General features: G+C 42.4%; 2 protein-coding genes across 2 annotated transcripts; one reads left to right on the top strand and one right to left on the bottom strand.

The window, feature by feature from the left end:
* Positions 1-3,877: 3,877 nt before the first annotated feature.
* On the bottom strand, positions 3,878-9,533 carry LOC132591347 (vomeronasal type-2 receptor 26-like). Its single transcript, XM_060269655.2, has 4 exons — positions 8,715-9,533; positions 7,657-7,884; positions 6,525-6,651; positions 3,878-4,779 (listed from the first exon to the last, which is right to left on the bottom strand). The coding sequence occupies exons 1-4, from the start codon at positions 9,531-9,533 to the stop codon at positions 3,878-3,880; spliced, it is 2,076 nt and encodes a 691-aa protein (XP_060125638.2).
* Positions 9,534-17,160: 7,627 nt separating this feature from the next.
* LOC118078001 (vomeronasal type-2 receptor 26-like) lies at positions 17,161-23,150 on the top strand. The gene is made up of 8 exons (XM_088659942.1): positions 17,161-17,272; positions 18,151-18,208; positions 18,315-18,428; positions 18,909-19,200; positions 20,425-21,279; positions 21,443-21,670; positions 22,327-22,450; positions 23,071-23,150. The coding sequence occupies exons 1-8, from the start codon at positions 17,161-17,163 to the stop codon at positions 23,148-23,150; spliced, it is 1,863 nt and encodes a 620-aa protein (XP_088516068.1).
* The last annotated feature ends 281 nt before the right edge of the window (positions 23,151-23,431 follow it).

Raw genomic sequence — 23,431 nt, 5'->3', positions numbered from 1 at the left:
GTGGGTGAGCCCTGAGACTCCTTCTAGGAAAAGAAGAACATTTTATTATCCCCTATGAATGCAACACATAGATCCTACCTGTGGAATCTTGTAAAGTCCTAAAATATCTGCCATCTGTGAGGATGTATCAGATCTAAGTCCACCAATGATGCCCATTAGATGTGTCTGGGTGTCACATTTGTAGTTGGGGGAAAACTGATGGAATTTGAAAATAAGATCCAGTGTGGTGCGATAGGTCATCCTTGCATCATAGTAGCTATCATAGATGTGGGACCCAAGAGTGACATTGGGCAAGATGTTGGAATTCTCGTTGATCTCATGTACAGCAAATGCCAAGGCCAGGATGTGCTGGTAGAATTTTGGCACCATCCTGCAAACAGATTTACAAGCTCTTCTTATGAGAAAAATCAACAGTTCATTAAAATATGGTTCCACTCTGGTTTTAAGATAATTTAGCTGTCCAGTGAAAAGCAAAAGCTACAATTGCCAGAAGATGGTTGTGGTAAATACTTTTAGTTGGACAGAAAATGAAATTCACATTGGCTTACTTTTACTGGATTGCTTTCTTTATTATTTACCACTGCAGATGGTGACAGCAGTCACGAAATTAAAAGACGCCTGCTTCTTGGGAGAAAAGCAATGACAAACCTAGACAGCCTCTTAAAAAGCAGAGACATCACCTTGCCGGCAAAGGTCCATATAGTTAAAGCTATGGTTTTCCCAGTAGTGATGTATGGAAGTGAGAGCTGGACCATAAAGAAGGCTGATCGCTGAAGAATTGATGCTTTTGAATTATGGTGCTGGAGGAGACTCTTGAGAGTCCCATGGACTACAAGAAGATCAAACCTATCCATTCTGAAGGAAATCAGCCCCGAGTGCTCACTGGAAGGACAGATCCTGAAGCTGAGACTCCAATACTTTGGCCACCTCATGAGAAGAGAAGACTCCATGGAAAAGACCCTGATGTTGGGAAAGATGGAGGGCACTAGGAGAAGGGGACGACAGAGGACGAGATGGTTGGACAGTGTTCTCGAAGCTACGAACATGAGTTTGACCAAACTGCAGGAGGCAGTGGAAGACAGGAGTGCCTGGCATGCTATGGTCCATGGGGTCACGAAGAGTCGGTCACGACTAAACAACAACTACAAAGCCGTGTTGGTCTGCCATAGTCGAAACAAAATATAAAAATTCCTTAGAGACCAACTAAGTTTGTCATTGGTATGTCAGACCAACACGGCTACCTACCTGTAACTTTGCTAAAATCGGAAGCCTCAGCAGGTAAGCCTATCACCTCAATTGAGTGAAAACATCTCAAAATATTTTAATGATTCAAATAGGTTTTTAAAACAATGATATATCTAGTTAATGTGCTCTGGTCCTTATGAACATTCACTCTAGTCACAACAATTGATACTGTTCAATATAAACTAACCTTTGGTGATTCTAAAAGGATATAAACACCAAAATAAAAGCAAAGCTCACTTTTATGGTGTGTGGGAAAAATAATTTCTTACAGTTGGACACCAATCTCTTCCTCCAAAGGGTGTTTCAGAAAATCAACGTCAGTTAAAAGGAAGTAGATATGAGACATTATTCCTCCAATGAGGATTTCACTTGACTGGTTCCATTCATGCGGAATATGTACTGGATCATTCCCAGTGCAGTTGAAACTTTCTACTTTGAAAGCCATAGGTGGTAGCAACAGCAAGAACAACATCTCAAACCTCATCCTGATGGCCATAGGAAGCTCTGAACCGAGATTTATTTCTGATGCTCTATGCTATGGTATAGTTATTACTGCTAGCTTGGTTTGAACAAATTAGCTCTGATGCCACTTTTTTTTGAAAATACACTTTTAGGGACCTGTATCTTGTATCCAGCTTGCATTTACCACCGAGAGGGTAAATGTTCCTTCAACAACAATTGCAAGACAATAATCTGACTCTTGACCTTTTAGATCTCAAGCCTTGCCTCTCTCCAATCCCCCTACCTGTAGCTGGCAATTTTACAATGGGATGATATAAAATCCTTTCAGGTATGCTTATTTTCTCCATCAACACCCCACTGAAAAGTCCCTGCAGGGTTGGCCAGCTGAATGAAATACAGTAATTTGGGTAAGTACAGGGTGACATCACCACCTGCTGATTCTAACATGTTTGTGAGATGTCTAATCAAACTTCTTCAGCTCTCTAGTTCGTCTTCAGCTGAGTGGTGACTTGAAAGTGACCCACAGTGATCACAAGGATGGAAAAGGTCTGGATACAGGGATATTTGCATTAGATCTGTCAAAGTTACAGTTGAACTCCTCTTCTCCAATGGCACTATGGCCACCTTTGGTGATGTGTCATTTCCCACAAACCCTGCCCTGTCCCTTGTCCTCATTTTCCACTGGTTATCACAAGATAATTCCTCATATCAGATTAATATGTATTTTCATAGCTGCCAAGTTATCCCCTTTTTAAAGGGATTTTCCCTTATGCTGAATAGGCTTCCTCGCGAGAAAAGGGAAAACTTGGCAGCTATGTGTATTTTGGAGCGATATATGATCACTGGAGTCCTCTAGGCTTTTATTAGTAGACTAGTGTCATTCAGCCCGTTAAGTAAACGGGCGCTAGAACGTATGTGAGAGGAGCGGAGGGGTCGCGGCCTTCCCTCCCTCTCTGCGCTCGGCCGCAGGGCGTGCCAGGAACACAAGTAAACAAACTCGCTCTCCCGTCGTGCCCCGCAGCCGAGCGCAGAGAGGGAGGGAAGGCCGCGGCCCCACCGCTCCTCTCACGGGCTCCTCCGTCGCTGCTCTGCCACCGCGGTCTATGCCTAGGCAGGGGAGGGGGGAAGGTAGGGGTGGCCAGGGCCCTCTTTCCTTCCTGCCCTCCCCCTGGGCTTGAGCCCCCTCCTTGTCCGCCGCCGCAGCCTGAGGACCGCGAGGGAAATGGTAGGGGCGGGAAAGATGGCTCATCACACGCTGCAAAGGGGAGAAAGGCAGAAACTTTGTGTGGTAAGGGAGTGGTGGAGATCAGACCCTGTGTGGGGCAGAGGTGGGGGAAAACCTGCTGCTCTAGATGTGGGGAAGGAACCCACTGAACTTGCTTTTTTAATTTCCCCAGTCTTCAGGGCGCCCTTCCTCCCCCCATTCACCTCCGCCAACCTCCACCCTCGCTTCCCCAACGTGCCCTGCAGTGAGGCGCTGTCCGGCCTGGAGCAGCAGTTGGAGGAGGCAGGGGGGGAGCATGTGTGCGTGCGTCCAGTCTCTGCGTCCAATCCCTGTGTCCGTGGGGCACATGCACAGTAACACAAACCCAGGGACACAGGGACTGGACGCAGAGACACAGGGACTTTATTATATAGAGTTTTGTACTTTAAAAAGTACATGTAATGTGAGCACTCACAATAGCTATGAGCCAAGGGAGCTATGATTTTGAAAATGTATATGAGCACAAGTAACAAAATAGCAGCCATTGTATCCGTCACACGATACAAAATGGCTTCCACTAGAGGGCTGGCATGGCACAAAATGGCTGTTGTGGCTCTAAAGCACGAGTGCAGTTTTGTACTTTAAGGCTCACATATACACAAAAACCAGAATGGGGAAATCAGGACACTATGGATTAGTGTGCTCAACATTTTTTTTCCAAATTCTACAATTTACTGTATTTCACCAAGCAAACAGGAACAAAATTCAATACTGAGGAAGGCATTATTCAAAAATGCATATGAAGGTTTCATTCTACATAAATTTCACCTGCTGTTTGTTTTGTATATTTGAGAAGAATGCTTCACATATTTCAAAAGGATGGTTCAAAATCAGACATTGCACAGGGAAACTGACTTTCACAGAAAACAAATTAAAATGAAGAAAACGATTTGAATATTTGAAACGTTAATTTTTTCTCCTTATTAGCTGCTCCTTTTTGTTCAGATCAGGCCTAAAAACAATAATGTAGCATTTAGGAGTAAAGATGCAGCTCAGTAAACCTAAGTCAGATGACAGGATGGAGAAGACCTCCACGGCCACCATGTATTTCCCCTTGGTGCTCAGGTAGGTTGGAACAAAGGACAGCCACACACTGCAGAAGACTAACATGCTGAAAGTGATGAACTTGGCTTCATTGAAACTGTCTGGCAACTTCCTAGCAAAGAAAGCCACCGTGAAGCTGACAGTGGCTAGAAAGCCCATATAACCCAGGACACAGTAGAACATGGTGACTGACCCTTCATTACATTCAACGATGATTTCTCCATGCACTGAGTGACTGTCCAAATCTGGGAATGGGGGAGAAAAAACCAACCAACCAGCACAAACGGCGACTTGAACGAGGGAGCAACACAGTACGACAGAATGTGCCAATCTTTTCCCCACCCATTTCCGGAAGATGTTTCCTGGCTTGGAGGCCATGAAAGCCACAACCACTGTAATAGTCTTAGCCAAGACGGAAGAGACTGCAATCGAAAAGACGATGCCAAAAGCTGTTTGTCTGAGGAGGCAGGTGATGTTATTGGGTTGTCCAATGAACAGCAAAGCGCAGAGGAAGCAAAGGAGGAGGGAGGCAAGGAGAAGGTAGGTGAGGCTCCGATTGTTGGCTTTGACGATGGGAGTGTCCCGCTGCTTAAGGAAGACTGCCAGCACCAGAGCTGCGATCAGGGTAAAGAGAAGAGCCAGAGAAGTCAAAGTAAGGCCCAAAGTATCTTCAAAAGAAAGAAAACTTTGAATCTTGGGGATGCAGTGATTTCTACGGTTATTAGGGAAGTGATCTTCAGGGCATCTGGTACAGTAGTCCAAATCTGAAAGAAAAAGATATGTATGTGTGTGTGTGTGTAATATCCTATATAATAAAGTCCCTGTGTCTCTGCATCCAGATTCCGTGTGTCCCGTTTTCCGCGCTACTGAGCATGTGCCCCACGGACACAGGGATTGGACACAGAGACTGGACGCACACAGTGCCGGGGGGGCGGAATGCGGTTCTCTCTCCCTCAACGGCTTCCCCTCCAAACTGCCATTCCGCACCTCACCTCCCGATTAATGGCGCGAGGGGAAGAGGGGAAGGGACCGTGAGGGATTGAGACGCTAGCACGCGTTCCCTGCCGCCGCCGGGGCGTTCGTGTCCCCGCCGCCGCCGTTCCCCACCCCCACCCCATCGCCGGATCCCAACCCCTCCCCCCACCCGGCGTGTGGCGGGCTCAGCTCTGGGTGGGTTGGGAAAGGCGAGGAGAAGGAGGCTGCTTTTCCCCTTTTCCCCCTCTCCTACGCTCCTCCCCCCCGACGACCAGCAGCAAGCGGGCGTCACGCACACGCACTCTCTCTCCCCCCCCCTGCCTACCGTTTCCCTCGTGGTGCAGGGTCAGAGGCAGACAGAAGCGGGGACAGTGCATGGGGGGGAGAAAGAGCAGCCCAGGGGGGAGATGTTTGACAGGGAGCAGGGAAGGAGGGGCGGGTGGCAGCCGCCCGTCGCTTGCCCCTGCTCCCCTGCTCCGTGAAGCATCTCCTCTGCTACCCCATGCTTCCACTGCGTTCAGCAAGAAGCCAGTGGCAGCGGAGGGATGCTGCTCATTCTTCCCCGCTAACCCTTCGCAAAAGCAGGCTCGAGCCCAGGGGGAGGGCAGGAAGGAAAGAGGGCCCTGGCCGCCCCTACCTTCCCCCCTCCCCTGCCTAGGCATGGACCGCAGCAGCGGAGGAGGAGGAGGCGGAGCAGCGACAGAGGAGCAGCGCCAGTGGCAGCCCAGGAGAGTCCCGGGACATGTGGGTGGAGAAAAGAAGGGAGGGGGAGAGAGGGGGGAATCGGCGGGGGAATTGCATGTTCTAGCACCCGTTAATTTCACGGGCTTCAAGATACTAGTATATATATAATCTGAACCAACTTTCTAAATCAGTATTGCAGTCATGGTCATTGTTTCCAGGGATTAATTCTAATTCATTCTGCATAAGAAACATGCGGTTTGCCAGGGTTCTTTAACCCTTTAGAGTAAAGAAAGACTTGTGGTGTGGCAGGTTATTTGGAGATAGGGAAAAGGGATTGATTTCAATTGAGATTTCCCCAGCCTTCCCTTCCCTTTTACATTATAGACATATAACCTTCTCTTAGAACATAAACAGAGATAACCAATACCGATGTAATGAATCAGTACGCATTTCTTTTTCCTCCTTCTTTGTTGTCTATTATTTTTCTAGGTTTTCTACTATTCCCCATCTTTGTCAGCGCTTTAGGCAGACTCAAAAGCTCACGGGACCCCTTGACTGGCTCCTTTGGGTTAATTCAGCCAAAGTGAACCAGCTTTCTTTTGTGCAGACCTATGATTTTCTCCCCTACCCCCCTCTTTTTGGTAGAGTTCCAAGATTTCAACAAATGATCAATTGTTTCAAACATTATTAAGGGGTGATACAATATGCTGCTTATTTGCTGAAGCAACCTTTCCATCTCCTTCCCATCCATAAAAACACTATTGAAAATAATGTACAGGCTAAATCTCATGTATCCACTTCCAAGAACTGTTTATACTTTTCATTAGAAATATTTAAACATGTCTCCTACCTTCCTGTGTTGAGATCATTTCCTCTGGGCACGGATAACAATCGTAGCAACAAAATTTCATCCCCTCCTTCTTTTTCCTGCTGTACCCAGGATAGCATTTATCGTTACATAAGGAGAATGGAGGCACCTATACATTGACGAAGGAATAATTTTCCATGGAATTAATTGTTTTTATTTTATAAAGAAGGGTTGATTAGCTTTAAACATTAACATATGTGACTACAGAGACAGTGCAGAGAGTGTGGGCAATGCTTACTATTGGAATAAGAGGGAAAACATGATAAACAAATCTCTATCTATGTCAAACCCATTCCTATATTTTTTTTCAATAACTAAAAAATACCAAAAAATGAAATGGAATTAGAAATAGGAAGACAAGACGGGCTAAAATATCTACAGTCTCTTAGCCACCAGCACCAATCTTCTGCAGTGGATTCCTGTTTGCTATGAAGTCAGGTTCAAAAACCTAGGTCTAGGGACTTCCTGTACAAATATATCCCAGCTCAGTGTCTGTCAGAAGTCCCGGTCCTCAGCTTGATAACACAGTAAGCATAGGTAATTAAAAAGGAGGATTTATTGCAAAAACAGATAGCTCCAGATGGCTATAACAAAGCCTCTGGCATCATTACTCAAGATGACCCTTCTGAAGATTCCTTCCTATGATGACAGAATATATTGAATTTATGAAACTTACGTCTCTTGTTTTGCTTCCTGTAGACTAATAGCCCTCCCCTTTGCCGATTCACAATTTCTCTAGTAATGATATCACTCATTATATATATATATATATATATATATATATATATATATATATATATATATATAAAATATAATATAATATAATATAATATAATGTGTGTGTGTGTGTGTGTGTGTGTATATATATAATTGTAGGCTGCCTTTTTCTATTAAAAAAAACCTAGCAAAGTGATGGACAGCATACAAAATTACTCTAAGTTCAAAAACAAACCAACAAATTACCAGCCTTATTCAAGATACGTTGTTATTTATTAATTGGAATAATGTGCTAATATTATGCCAAGCCAATGAATGTCATTGATTGTATGAAACAAAATTTGTATCCATTTATTTTAAACAGATGCCAGCCCACGGATGGATGTCAATGATGCACCTGAGACAAGTCTCTGTGCCACTCAAGTTTCTCCTTGTTGATGGTGAGTGATTTGTCTGGAGCAGCCTGAGGATCCAGTCTTCCCACCTTGATTCTGACATAGGAATTGTTTGGGAAGGTGACTATGTTTGTAACATCAAATCCAGCTACAAATTCCCCATGTTCATTGAACATAATTTCGTCTCCAACAGTGTTATTGAGTGGGTTGTTCCTAAGCAATGAATGGAGCTACACGAGGAGAGAAATAGAACAGAGAGCCCCATAAGAGACAGAATATTCTCAGTAAGATATACACAAACCATTTCCAGCTCATGCTAAGCATATCTGCTCGGAAATATATCCTAGTGAATTAATTACGGCTAATTCAATTTCCTTAGGTAAGAACAAAGTAATACACAATAGTTGGTTTCCCCCAGTCAGAGAACTGTGTCGTTTTGTGGGAACACCTTCCTGGGGATATGTTGCCAGTGGCAGGATGGGTAGGAGGCAAAAGTGGGCATATGCAAAACAGTTTACAAAAAGATGTGACAAGGAAATCAAGGAAAATTCACAGCCCAACTTTAAAACATACTAAAGTTAATATTCTGAAACAGATTCAAATTACGTTAACTTTCTAAGCATCTGAGCAGGTTTGTCTAAACCAGGCATGTCCAAGGTCTGTTTTGGGGGGCCTAATCCGGCCCACTGGTCGGTTTAATTTGGCCCCCGTGGCAGCTTATTTCCTGGGGTAAAATCCTAAAAAAAAAACACCTTAACAACTTCAAACCTAAAAGAAGCTCAACAACTCTAACCCTAAAAAAGGTCAACAACTTGGCTTGGCTTAGCCCCCACAGCCCTTCACTTCATCAAATCTGGCCCTCTTTGAAAAACGTTTGGACACCACCGGTCTAAACAATATATGGAAACTACAGAAAGGAAATTGATGTGATGAGTGTGACCAGCTGCTTGGACCTGTTTTTTTTTAAGAGAGCTAAAAACTAAATACATGCATACTATTCTATGTGCCACTATAATGCTCTAGCCCAAGTCAGAGATGTTTGTGAGTGACAAGGCATTACCTGCCAGGGCTCCACTTGCCAAGGATGTGGCTTGCCTCTACTCTCCATTTTTCTGTAGTTGGAGCTAGCTGAGTATTTGACACGTAAGGCATGGGCTACAGCATAAACGGCATTATAGATACTGTAGCTATGGCCTGTCATCTTCAACTGAAAAAATTGCGCAGGGAGGTTCTCCAGCCTCTCCTCACCAGTACATGCTCCATCAGTATCGGTGGAGCCACCAGAATTTGGAACAAAGCAGTCAAATGCTTGCTCCCAGAAATCTTTGATAAAGCCATCCCCTTTTGGTTGGGTAGGACTTACACTCCGAACAAATGTTTGGAAACCTGGAATGTCTTTTGAAGGAATTGTGAAGGAGATGGCTCCGTGGAACACCTGGATATCCCAGTTTTTTTGGAATAGAAATAGTGCTAAATCAATCTGGGCTGTCGTAATCCATACTTTCCCAAAAGGTGCCTTTGCATTGTAGTAAAGATTACCAGCAAGAGACTCTTTGATCCCAAAGATAATGGCAGCCAACCACCTGAGGTTTGATGTTTTCCCATATATAACAATTGCATTGGCTTTGCTGTCCTTAAAAATAGGAACACTTTCCAATATGTATTTGTTCATATCACCCATTTCCAATATACGGATATTAGCTGGAACTTTGTTTGTGAAGGCTGAGCAGATGCCATTCTCGGAAAGCATGGCTTCTATAGTCTGCAGAAAATGCTGTCCCCCATCATCATCAAAACTCATCAAACCAATCCATTTCCATTTGAAATGCAGAAGTAACTGGACAATTCCTTGGTACTGAAGAGATTCGTTGGGAACCATGCGGTAAAAGGAGGCGGATCCAATGTGATCATTCACTGCTGGATGAAATGAGCCATAAGAAAACTAAAAAGAAGAAGTAATGGACAGGTATTTATCTGAAGACTCTTTAAGGAATCACTGCGGTCCAACACTTATCATTCCCTGGTTTTATTCTTGCCATAAATTCTAGATGCATATTTTTTATTATTTCCAAGGCCAGAGTCAGTAGTTGGAATTGCACACAGAAACAAATATAGACACCATGTTCCATTCTACGTAGTGTGCACCTCCAAACAAACATCAGACTGGTGTCCAGCCTGTGGGTTCTGTATATTTGTTCAATAGCAGTCCCATACAGATTGTATTGCGATAATCTACTCAGGAAATTATGAAAGCATGAAGGGGAGTGACAAGCTAATCATTGTCAAGCAGCCAAGAGAGCTAGCAACTTCGGGTGGGGTGGTGGTGGACACCACCTGGGCATTCAGAATCAGACCTCTTGCCATATTACCTCTGAGGTGAGCGGGCAGGCTTATCTAATAACACTATCCTCCCGCTCCATGATCAGTTTAACTACCCTACCACCTTCCCCATCTTCCATGTTCTCATGTATTTATTGACCTCAATCCATCCTCTTACTCACAACACACATTTTCTGAGGCTATTTGTAGGAGAGGTTTTTTTTTTTGTTAGTGATTGTTGTTTGCTGATTGTGTTTTTGGTAGATTCTGATTTACTTGTTGGCATCCATCTTCCTTGAGAGACAATGGGTTGAAGCCAAACCACTGTGTTAGCAACAGCGAAGTGACTTCCCCAGGGCGCAAGCCTAGACAGTGTATATGGAGGTCTTGGGCTGCCCAGATGACAAGACCCCCCTCTTGGCCATGCTGTTGTGGTCCAAAGGAAAGCAGAGCAAGATGTTTGACACCTGCTTGGTTGCGGAGTTGCCAGAAGGAGGCATACAAAGCACCATCCAACCGTCTTAGGGACTCCACTCTGGATTTGTGTAGGGTTTACTTCTGAGCATTTTCTTCTCCTGGAGGTACCCCACAAGACAGTGAAGGTTTAGGACCAGAGTTTTCCGTCTCCTAGATGGGCTACCTTTCCAGGTTGACATTCCCCATCTGCCCCTTTATTTACTAGTTTTATTATGAACCATTGCATGGACTGTGCAAAAAATGGAATGTAAATCTAAAAAATAAAATATTAATCATTTTGAAAATACTTCCCCATGAATTCCATACCTGTGGAATCTTGTAACGTCCCAAGACATCTGCCATCTGTGAGGAGGTATCAGACCTAAGTCCACCAATGGCTCCCATTAGTTGTGTTTTGCTGCCACATTTGTAATTTGGGAGGAAATGGGGTGATTTGAAGAGCAGTTCCAGAGTGGCACGGTAGGTCATCCTTGCATTGTAGTAGCTATCATCAATGTGCAACCCAATAGTGGTGTTGTGCAAGATATCGGGAAACTCATTGATCTCTTTTATGGCGAATGCCAAGGCCAGGATGTGCTGATAAAACTTTGGGACCATCCTGCAAAACAGAGATACTGTATCATGGGAGAAATCAACATGTTATCCATGAGCTGCAGATACTATAACATGAAGGTGAGATCCATCAAATATAGTTTCACAAATGATACATTCTCTTGCCATCAATACAAAGTGGAGTGGGGTGACCTGTTCATGAGAGCTGACAAATTGCTTTGGTCCAGGAGCCAGATTGCCCTAATGGAACCATTTTTTTGGGGGGGGGGGCGTGGCGTGTTGACACATACCAGAAATGGTTGAGGCAATGCCCTCCTACAATTCAACATTCTCAACCCAGAGAGTATTTTCATTTTCATCATAGATTATTGTTATTGAAAAATTTGAATAAAAAAGGAAACCAACACTTTTCATCCAAGCTGTTCCAGCAGAAAAAGGGGGGGGATTAAATATATACAAGTCCATTCTTATAACTGCAGAAAACCTCAAACTTCATGATGAAATTTCATTTTGAAAAGTTGTGTGCATGTAGTTGCAAAATGCATGGACAACTTTTTAAAAATACGTGCAAGAAACATAAGTCTTCTGAAACGTTTCCCCTCTGTTTTCACTTTATTTCAACAGATCTTCCTGAAGAAGCCGTAATTTTAAAACAAATGAAACAAATCTGGAAGCAAATAAATTAATAGGTAGCATAGCCACCCCATACATGATTTAGCTTATATGCAATAACCGGAGTAGAGTAAAACTGTCTTTTAGAAATTTAATGACTCAAAGGTCCTGTTATTAAGGCCCTTTACTGTGTACTTCATTAATTTGAAAGAAACTTAATTTGGAGACAGTAGCAAAATGCATGAAATGTATAAGCACACACTCTTGCAATCTCCAACACTTACTCCCTCCCCCCTGAAAATATCCTGTGAAGTTTGGGAGAAAGTGAAAAGGTGGCGTTTGTTCATTGGCAGTTCTTGCTTCAAATCTGATAAAGGGCACCTTCACTTTATTCATCCCATTGCCTTCTTAGAACATTTTTGGTTGGCTGTTTGTTTTATAATAATAATAATAATTTATTATTTATACCCCGCCCATCTGGCCGGGTTCCCCCAGCCACTCTGGAAAGCCTAATCCAAAAAATACATTTCATAAAAACTGTTTTAGCTTAATGTTTCCTTAGTTTTGAACGTTTTAAAATATCTGTTTTAAGTGATTTTAAACACGATTTTAATGACTGTTTTCTGTATTTTATTAAAATCAAACAGTATATAAATTTTGTCATGTACCACCAGCAAATGCATTTATTAATACCTTTCTATTTTATTTGAATAGAAATTTCAAGACGCACCTATTTACCCTGGCCTTTGACAACTGAAATAGAAATTATTGTGACTGTAATTAATTTTAATCTCTGTTTAAAATGGGTGGTTTTTTTTATTCTTGCAACCTGCCTTGTATCTTTAGGATAAAGGATGAGTCAGAAATAATCATCAACAGCAATTCCATATTTACTACCTAATTAATCATTCATAGACATGAAAATGTAAATAAAAGCCAAAATAAAAGCAAACCTCTCTTCAAGGGTGCATGGGAAAAATAATTTCTTACAGATGGGCATCAATCTCTTCTTCTGAAGGGTGCATCTGGAAAGAAAGGTCAGATAAAAGGAAGATGAGGTGAGACATTATTCCGCCAATGGTTATTTTGCTTGGCTGATACCATTCCTGTGAAATGTGCACAGGATTATTTCCTTTGCATTGACAATCTGATACTTTGCAGGTCATATGAGGTAGCAATAGCAACAGTAACATCACAATGCTCATCTTCCTGATGGAGTGAGTGTCTTCAAGACATAATTTCCTCCACACACTCTACAGCATGGTTAAACTTGCAAGCCGAGTTTGAACAAGATGGCTTAGATGGCTGCCTGCTTTGAAAAGATATATTATTTGACCTATATGCAGCTTATATTTAATATTTAGCGGGTGAACAAATCATGTCTTGAATGCCAGTTGGGAACCTGACCTACACAACTCAGGGTGGAACTATCTGCATTTAATTTCTGCCTGTCTCAAGTCCCTAACTGTATCTGGCAATGACACAGTGTGGTTATAAAATCATATCAATATGAGTTGTTTTTTCGAGGGGGGTTGCCTGTTGTCTTCTGGAAAGCCACAGAGCTTTGGCCAGCTGAATCGAACATAGTCATTTGGATAATTACAGAGGAGATAATCCGTATAGCAAAATATTTGTCCTGTGGGTGGCATCATCCATAGCAGGCCTGCTGGTGCAAAAATAGTTGTGGAAATGTCACTCAACCCTAGTGGGACAGAAACTGAGCAGTGAGTTGAGGATGACCTATAGCAACCTCGATGATGGAATTAGTCTGCCACAATTTATTGTTTGTACTAGAAATGGCAATGGTGCAATTTGCCTCCTCTACTCCACTAACTTTATAGTGAATTACAGCAATCTCTGTGATGTGTAACCTATACGATTCCTCACTCTATGCTTGCTCCTAAGTTCCCACTGTGCCGTTCAAAACAAATCATTATTTCAGATTAACAGATAAGCAACGGAGACTTCTAGGATTTTATTAGGGAGATTTTGCAGGTCAGTTTTATAATAAAAGTAAAGAAGTTGAGGGAGATATCGCTTATTAGGTGCATATTTGCAACTACTCAGGGGACACTGGCGGCTTTATACGAAAGACAGGATAAATATTTCTATTTCTTTTCTTTTCTGGGGTGACCTCCTTTACTGAGTCCTTTCATGTTTTGAGATTGGCAACCCGATTTGTACCAATGCAAAATGACGACTCAAGTGTGCAATATTAGCCCATCAAGGATCAATGAACTGAAGTCAATTCAGTTTATCTAGCTCTCCGGATGGAGGCAGGCTATTCAGTGCTCTCATTGTCCGAACCTGCTAAAGGTACTCCTATCACCTTGTGCTTCAGGCTGGGGGTCACTTTCCCTCCACCTATTTTGGGGGTACAAACAAACAAACAAACAAACAAACAAACAAACAAACAACTATCAGACTTTTAGAAGACATCTGAAATCAGCCCTGTTTAGGGAAGCTTTTAATATTTGATGAATCATTGTATTTTAATGTTCTGCTGGAAGCCGCCCAGAGTGGCTGGGGAAACCCAGCCAGATGGGTGGGGTATAAATTTGTTGTTGTTGTAGTTGTAGTTGTTGTTGTTGTTGTTGTTGTTGTTGTGTCATTTAGTCGTGTCCGACTCTTCGTGACCCCATGGACCAGAGCATGCCAGGCACTCCTGTCTTGCACTGCCTCCCACAGTTTGGTCAAACTCATGTTCGTAGCTTCGAGAACACTGTCAAACCATCTCATCCTCTGTCGTCCCCTTCTCCTAGTGCCCTCAATCTTTCCCAACATCAGGGTCTTTTCCAGGGAGTCTTCTCTTCTCATGGAGCCTCAGCTTCACGATCTGTCCTTCCAGTGAGCACTCGGGGCTCATTTCCTTCAGAATGGATAGGTTTGATCTTCTTGCAGTCCATGGGACTCTCAAGAGTCTCCTCCAGCACCATAATTCAAAAGCATCAATTCTTCGGCGATCAGCCTTCTTTATGGTCCAGCTCTCACTTCCATACATCACTACTGGGAAAACCATAGCTTTAACTATACGGACCTTTGTCGGCAAGGTGATGTCTCTGCTTTTTAAGATGCTGTCTAGGTTTGTCATTGCTTTTCTCCCAAGAAGCAGGCGTCTTTTAATTTCGTGACTGCTGTCACCATCTGCAGTGATCAAGGAGCCCAAGAAAGTAAAATCTCTCACTGCCTCCATTTCTTCCCCTTCTATTTGCCAGGAGGAGATGGGACCAGTGGCCACAATCTTGGTTTTTTTGATGTTGAGCTTCAGACCATATTTTGCCCTCTCCTCTTTCACCCTCATTAAAAGGTTCTTTAATTCCTCCTCACTTTCTGCCATCAAGGTTGTGCCATCTGCATATCTGAGGTTGTTGATATTTCTTCTGGCAATCTTAATTCCGGTTTGGGATTCATCTAGTCCAGCCTTTTGCATGATGAATTCTGCATATAAGTTAAATAAGCAGGGAGACAATATACAATATACAACAATATACATTATTATTATTATTATTATTATTATTATTATTATTATTATTATTATGGCCAAGATAATACAGTGGTGGTACATGGCATAGAACCTTTCCCAGGCTGGTGATATTATATTTTGTAAGTTCTCTCTGCTCAATGTCATCATGCCACGTTGCTCAGTTCTTAGGTTTCTTGGAGACATGACTAACTGTTGGAATTAATACCACTGCCCACTGTCATTAAGTAGGCAGTGTGCACAAACAAAGCAGAAGCATTGTGTTAAATCCTTTTGACAGCATTCATTTTGATAGAACCCAGAGAACTGGGAACAATTATTTACAAAAGTAATTCTATCCTGTCTCTAAACCCTATCCACTCAGATAAATCTTCTCAGTGTTCCAGAGTGATAACTGTTGCCATCCGTTCCTTTCATTACCATCCCACACATTTCACTGCAACTGAGAGGTTTTATAGCTAGCAAGCCTCCATGACCTTGAAACGATAACATAATATTCAGGTGCAGAACATCGTGAGATGTGGCACATAGGCATATCAAGCTGTTGTTGCTGAGCACACAGAATACTAACAATCACCACAATTTAAAACCATAATTCCTTCACTGTAGTCTCTTTGTTGCTTGCTAAAAACATTTTTGTTTATACAAGCCCACCCAGGTCCTAGATAGCAAAGGTAATTTTAATCTGTTTTAGTATTTTTACTAAATTATATTGTTTTAGCTTCCTGTAAAACATTTTGAGGTTTTGTACAACCAAGCAGCATATATTTTTATAAATGAAATATATAAAGATAAATAATAAATAAAGCATTATTGGGAGTTGGAGGAGGAATAGAGGTTACTCCCAATTCTTTTTATCATTTCAAAGATACAGTAAGAAGTAGTGGAGAGTCCATTTTTTATAGAAAGCGTTTCAGGGTGCTTAAATGTCCCTCAACCCGTAACACTGTCAAACCTTTGGTTTCATCTGCAGCCGTCACATGGTATCATATCTCCCAAGCAATATCTAATGGAAGGAAACTAGATTGATCAATTGATCGATCGACTGAAGCAGAAGAGGAAGCAATAAATCTCCCGAGCCCAGGGAGTAGATGTATGGAAAAGGTATTAGACAGGAATCAAAACAAGAAATGTAAGGGTCATAGGTTCAGGATATTCTGCAGAAGCAGGAAGCACTCCTCAGAAGGGTCAACTGACTCGTAAGGCACGGATGCTCGGTTAGACATCCGAGGCTAATTGTGTGTATTGCAATAAATCTTCAAGCTAATTATGACTTGTGTGCTTTGTTATCAAGAGGGCAGTCTGGTCTCCTAACATCAACTAGCTGACCCGTCCCTTCTGGCTCCCTCATCATTATCTCATAACTGGGTAACTCCTCCCTAAGCTGGTCAACTTCTGTCTCTCTCTCTGCTTCTGAACACACTGTGGACAAGGGGAGTGACTCTTCCTACTACAACTCTCCATCGGAGAGAAGGTGGTCTGCCATAGAATGCATTCCCCAGTCTTCATCTTCAGACCATTCCCTGACATCATGTCATTAATTATTACAATATCAGATGTGCCATAGAAGCACATCAGACACCCAAAGAGAGCACCAAACACCTATATCTGCTTACCTTTACTATACACATTTTCTGGAAACAGATAATCTCCTTACATTTTTGATAGATCAGTTTTCTAATCTGTGTGATAGGAAATTCATATTGAGTACTCGTGTGAATTCAACCAACCACTGATACTAAAAAGTGAAGTGAAAAAAATAGCAACTCAGAACATTCTTGCTCATTTAATGTGTTGTTGTTGTGCTATTTAGCCAAAAGGAAGATATAGCAGTTTTCCATTTTTCAAAGCAAAATATCCTAGGCCACCCCTGTGCTTATTTTATGGGGTCATGCATGAAAAACATTATGGGTTTTGACAGAATAGAATTGCTGTGAATGGTTCATTTATGTATTTATCTGATTTTATTTATATTCAAGATCTTCTCTATTTTGGCACCAATATATTGCAACTTGGAATGCAATCCTATGGCTTCTGAGAGGGTGTATTGGGGTCATAGGATACAATGGACGTCAGAGCTGAAGAACGCTCCAGCCATTCTAGCATCGTCCATGGTCCTGGTCCTACTGATGCTGGAAGTTTGGCATCAATAGAGCCCAAAATAAGTAGTACTGAAGGCTTGTGAAGGAGCTGAAATTACTTCTGAGCAAAGGGTCCAACCCTGCAGGGTGCTGGTTTGTAAGAACCTTCACTGGGTGGAGGGTACTTGCAAAGGAGCTCCTGGCATAATTGAATCAGCCACTCTTCAGTTTGTGAGCAGGAGATTCCTGCTGGGGTGTTTTCCCTGGAGTCTTCCCTGAGAGGGAACATCCTGGTACTGCCTGGCTCTGCTTCCTTCCTGATTCCCCACCTTTGACAGTTCCAGATCACTCCAGGAGGTGGCTGTTCACCAAACAGTGTTGATCTGGGGTTGTCTCCAACTGACTTAGGCAAAGCCAGATTCCACCCAAATTGGCATGGTTTGGTTTATGGTTCAGGCTGTGGATGAACCCTGTGCACAGCCCCAGCAGTTTGTACCTTGTGCAAAATACTACACAATTTCAACACCAGGCCATTTCAACCTGCCACATCTTTTTTGGTATTTAATCTTGCATCTCCCCCCCCCCCAGCATTGTTTGTGGCCCACTGCAAGCCTTTGTGCCTCTTGCTATTCCACTGCAGTGAATCGGTGGAGCTTTCTACAGACATGTGGTCAACACATTGTTTCCTGCTATGTTGCCTCGAGTGCCTGACTCTGCACGTGTACGTTCTCTGTAATTATTCCTAATTAACCATAATTGAGTTGACTTCTTACTTGTGTCCCAGAGGAGTCCTGGTGGAATGGTGAACCAAGACAGAAGGATGTCATTAGCACATCCAGGTCCATTCAGAGTTGAGACTGGATTCTAGACACAGCACAATATAAACCTGATGACTGTCACTTCATCTCCGTTTCTAACCATGAAAAATCACACTGAATGTTTGATCACTCAAGTTAATCTGTTTTGTACTCAAGGGCATTTGGGGGATAATGTGGAACAGGTGAAGATTTCAAGAAAGAATGCTGTTGTACAGTATGTCGTTATTTATAGTGTTGGTATTACTGCTCCTGCCTAAAGCAGTGAGCAGGATTCCTGCTGCTAAATGTACAATGAGTATGCCTGTTCCTATTCTTCACAGATATTATCAGTCCGGAGAGCTGAGGATTGCTGGTATACTTTCTCAGAGCTACATCTTTTATGACCCGATCAAATTCCAAAGGCATCCATATCAGGAGCTGATTGAGGAGTTAATGTAAGAAGCTGAGAATGTTCGCCATGCTATACTTCTTTCTGACTCATATTTTCAGGTGGTGTGGATTGATGTTTGCTTCAATAGGGTTGGGTCATTTATTGATATATTTTTATATGTCAGGATAATAAATTGCTTAATGAAATAAAGCTCTATGCAGGGAACATAAATCAACATAAAACAATCATAAAGAATATACAAAACCTCAGCAATATTAAAAATAAATAAAAAGGTAGAATAACGAAATTATATTGCATAGGTAGGCAACTCTCCTTTTTCCCTCTCCAAGTGCCGACTCCAGCTAGCTGTAACCTGCAGCCAGTCGGGAGAGGCTCCAGGCCCCTGGTGGAATCCTGCTGCACTGCATCACCAGACTCTGGTCTAGCTGAGCTTTCCGTCACAACATATTGAACAGAAATGTACCGTAGCAAATATCTTTTGCAGTTGCCATACTCTTGATGCCACACGTGACTCTCTTTGCAGATTACTGGCGCATAATTACCAGCACATCTTGGCCATGGCATTTGCAGTGAAGGAGATCAACGACAACTCCAAAATCCTACCCAACATCACTCTTGGTTTTGACATATATAACAATTATTTCCAACCACGGTTCACATGCCAGGCAACATTGAAAGTTCTTTCCACACTCAATAAATTCATCCCTAATTACAAATGTGATGTTCAGAACCATCTGGTAGCAGTCATTGGGGGACCCAGTTCCACCATAGCTGGGCACATTGCAGCCATACTGGGCATCTACAAGATTCTGCAGGTAAATTTTGTTCATAGGAATTATTTTTAAGATGAAGGTTTTGTGTTTGGAAGCAGAAAGAAATCTGACTGAAATTGTTCAGATCATAGAATCATAGAGTTGGAAGAGACCACAAGGGTCATCCAGTCCAACCCCCTGCCAAGCATACCTGTGGAATCTCAGTTTGGGTGTAATTTCTTTCTCCTATTTATAGTCTCTGATATGAAATGGCAAAACCATCCCTGAACGCTATGGTGAACAGCCTATATTTTGCTGGACTTCAAAATCTGCCAGCAATTTTAAAAAATGGGACAATACAATAGATTGGGCTTCCTCAGCCAGCAGCAAAATAAGGTTGTACACCATTACAGTTTAGTCAAAGTAGACGCATTGTAAATCATTCACATGACAAATCTAGGTCCATTGGTTTCAATTGTTCTCCTTTGGGGAAAGTGTAACTGCGTAGAACCTTAGTTGCTTATTTACAAAAGAAAAGTTTGAACAATAGCTTTGGTGTGGGCATTGAGAGAAGAAAATCCACCTGCTAAAACCCAAACAGATAGATGTTTGTGTTCAGTTCCCCTGCAAGTAAGTTGAAGAACTGAAGTTTGCAACATCTGCTTTATCAGCCAGTTCTCTCAGAACCTCAACTGAATCTTCTCAAACAGACAGACTAGAAAACCAGTTTGTGGCTGTTAGAGCATGGGTAGGCAAAGTAAGGCCTAGGGGCCGGATTTGGCCCAATCGCCTTCTCAATCCAGTCTGGGAATCAGCGTGTTTTCACATGAGTAGAATGTGTCCTTTTATTTAAAATGCATCTCTGGGTTATTTGTGGGGCATAGGAATTCGTTCCTTTTCCTTTTCCTTCAAAATATAGTCTGGCCCCCCACAAGGTCTGAGGGACACTGTACCGGCCCCCTGCTGAAAAAGTTTGCTGACCCCTGTATTAGAGCTTTCCTATATCATTTGGATGCTCTTTGATCCTTCCTCCTGTTTCTAGCCTTCCTGTCAATTGATAAGACTTTTCTACTCACCAGTCCAGGTGGCTTAAGAATCTTTCTAATACAGTACACGAATACTCTGTATTGTATGCAATTTTATGCTTTAGAATAAGCATCAGGCCCTGACACGCTACATGCATGAAAAGTTCATAGTTGAGTCATAGAGCACCTGCCTTGATTATCGAAGGTCACAGGTTAAATCCAGCACCCCCTACCCACTCCTGTTTTGCTTTCTTTCATTTAGGTCACCTATGCATCCTCTCCAGAGATGAATAACAAAACTGAAAACGATTTCTTCCACTGGATGTTCCCAAATGAGGCTCATCAATATATAGGAATGCTTCAGTTACTGTTGCATTTCAGGTGGAAATGGGTTGGGATAATTTACCACAATGAGGACAGTTCAAAGATATCTGTACAAAATATGCTCCCCATGTTTGCTCACAATGGCATTTGTTTCGAGTTCATCAAAATCTTGCCAGATATCGGTTTTTCTAATCAACTCTCTGAAATGATGCAGGAGGCATTTGGGGTTATAAATGTTGCCATGGAAAGTACAGTCAACACAGTGATCTTTCATGGCGGCTTTCAGGTAATGATGAATTTAAGAATTTTGTTCCATCTCTTGCAATTTGAAGATGTTCCAGTGAAGTCAAAGATCTGGATCTTGACGGCAGATGTGGATTTCACATCTGCTCCAGTTCAAAGAAATTGGGACATTCATTTCATCCATGGCTCCGTATCCCTTGCAGTCTCCCCCAAGGAGGTGGCAGGATTCTGTGAATTCCTGCAAATGAGGAACCCAGCACTAGAAAAAGAGGATGGTTTTCTGAGGGACTTCTGGCAACAGGTGTTTGCTTGCCTGCTCCCTAGCTCTAGTGAAGCAGAGAGGGATGAAAATGCCTGCACTGGCAAAGAGAAACTGGAGGCCCTTCCTGGGTCTGTTTTTGAAATGAGCATGTCTGCCCACAGCTACAGCATATACAATGCCATCTATGCTGTGGCACATGCACTACATGCCATGCTCTCATCCATTTCAAATGGCAGAACAGCAGTGAAGGGGGACAGATGGAAGGAGCTGGCTCAGAAGACATGGCAGGTAATGCTACTCACTGGGAGATAAAATCCTGAGATTTCAGCTTGCATGGCATATTCCTCTGCAGAGGAAACTTAGACATGAAACCCGTTTCATCAAGTAACTCTCTAATGTAAACAATTATCATCTAATGATGTAAATTGGCATCTCTTTCCTTTCTTTTTAGCTTCCCCACTTTCTAAGAAGTGCCACATTTAATAACAGTGCTGGGGGAAAAGTTGCATTTGACCAAAATGGGGAATTAGTATCTGGATTTGATATTATCAACTGGATCACATTCCCAAACCAATCCTTTCTTAGAGCAAAAGTTGGAACCATAGACCCTCAGGCACCCCCAGATAAACTGTTCTCCATTTCTGAGGATTTAATCATATGGCCCAGAACATTTAATCAGGTAGGACCAACGTGCCTTTAAAGACATACAGTATTCATTGGGGAATCCTATGCCAAGATTCTCTGGGATGAGGATCTAAGGGTGCAGTCTCTCTCTTGCTCAACCGGCTGGTTTCCTGTTCAGCCAGGCTCAATCTGCATTAAGCAACGAACTTCGGCTCAGCTGAGGATAAATAAATTGCTGGTTCCAGCTCAGCCATGGCTAAACTGGCTGAGCTGAACCTGCCAGAATTAGGCTAGACTAGAGTAAACCCCCAAATAGGGGTATTCTGGGTGTGTGGTGGTGGAGGGAGCACAAGACAGCGGGGACTTTGACTCTATCCTAAGCTCCTTCAGCTTGGTCAGGTCATCTGGGAACCTAGCATAAAAGACTTAAGTCAAAGGTTTGTCCTGCCTCTGCCAGGTTTAGGCAAAGCAGCATCAGCAACCCCATTGATGAACGGGGTTTGGATAGGATGTAATTTTTCATCAGCTTAGTTTAATTTAAGCTTATAGTCTGGCCCAAATGAGATGGTGGAACCTATGGTAGCTTGCATGTGATTTGTTTGCCTAGCATTTAGAGGGCACCGAAAGAGGGGGGGGGAAATGCTATCTTTATCCCCAGAGTTTCATGTATTTTGTATATGCTAAGCATTCTCTTCTTTCATTTGTTTACAGACACCTCGTTCACTGTGTAATGACAACTGCCCTCCAGGTTATCACAAGGCAAAAAAGGAAGGGAAACCATTTTGCTGCTATGATTGCTTTCCCTGTCCAGAGGGAGAATTTGCAGACCAGAAGGGTAAGAAATGTTGTGTCCATCATTTATAAGTCAAGGTACATGGACATTCAGAAGTTACCATAAAGTTCAAAGTTCTTCATAGTTGTTGTGGTGGCTGATAGATTTCACATATTATTAAAGGGGATATATGTGCAATTATGGATTGTGTGAGTGGATACTACCGCATTTACTCAAATCTAATGTGCAACTTTTGGGGCCAAATTACATTGCAGAAATTAAGGTACACATTTAGGTTCAATGGCATATTTACATTTGCTAGCACATGCTTTTTTTGTTTCAAGGTTCTGAAAAATGAGGTTTGCATTAATTTGATGGTGCAATAGAATTGAGTAAGTACGCTATTCTCATCCCAAAGGCCAAATTCCCTCTTGAGAAACTTTATGGTGGCGAGTTTGAAGTGACTGGATGCATTAAAACTGTTCCTTTTGGAATGAAGCATTGTCCAGACCCATTAGATATTATTGAAAACTTTACTTGCAGAACTTTCTTCATAACAGAATTAAAACATCAAATGATACATCCGAACAGTTTCATAAGACGTATGCCAGCCCAAGGCATAGGCTCAGCATCCTACAGAATATGAAATAATCCAAACAGACCTAAAGTCTCCCTCCTTATAGCATCCATTTTGCCCGGAGCTGTTTTTCTGGAGAGCTTCGTTTACATCATTGTTCCACGGAGCCTGGGAGCAAAGAACTAAAGGCAGCTCCCTTCAAAATGGCAATTTGTGATTCAATACCTTAATCATCTGATCTTAGGTTAAACACCTAACCTGGATCTTAGGTTAAACACCTACGTGTTAGATAGGAGAAACAAGTTAATTATCAACTCAGTTAGAGCTCAGAGTCCTATTCTTGACTTCAATATGTTAAAGCCTTCATTAATACACATTAATGAAGGTCACATTAATAGGGTCACAAAGAGTCAGACACGACTAAATGACTAAACAACAACAATACACATAGCCATTCCCATTTCAGT

The sequence above is a fragment of the Zootoca vivipara genome, chromosome 16, assembly GCF_965207765.1.
Source record: "Zootoca vivipara chromosome 16, rZooViv2.hap1.1, whole genome shotgun sequence".
Classification (NCBI taxonomy): domain Eukaryota; kingdom Metazoa; phylum Chordata; class Lepidosauria; order Squamata; family Lacertidae; genus Zootoca; species Zootoca vivipara.
This window is presented reverse-complemented; position numbering and strand designations above follow the sequence as displayed.

Excerpts from the sequence above, each read along its gene's own strand:
- LOC118078001 (XM_088659942.1), top strand. The coding sequence starts at position 17,161 with ATGGACGTCAGAGCTGAAGAACGCTCCAGCCATTCTAGCATCGTCCAT. Across the intron at positions 17,273-18,150 it reads CAAAATAAGTAGTACTGAAG|GGCATTTGGGGGATAATGTG; the intron begins GCTTGTGAAGGA and ends TTTGTACTCAAG. Across the intron at positions 19,201-20,424 it reads GCATCTACAAGATTCTGCAG|GTCACCTATGCATCCTCTCC; the intron begins GTAAATTTTGTT and ends TCTTTCATTTAG.
- LOC132591347 (XM_060269655.2), bottom strand. The coding sequence starts at position 9,533 with ATGGTTCCCAACGAATCTCTTCAGTACCAAGGAATTGTCCAGTTACTT. Across the intron at positions 7,885-8,714 it reads GGCAAGTGGAGCCCTGGCAG|CTCCATTCATTGCTTAGGAA; the intron begins GTAATGCCTTGT and ends CTCCTCGTGTAG. Across the intron at positions 6,652-7,656 it reads GGCACAGAGACTTGTCTCAG|GTGCCTCCATTCTCCTTATG; the intron begins GTGCATCATTGA and ends GTCAATGTATAG.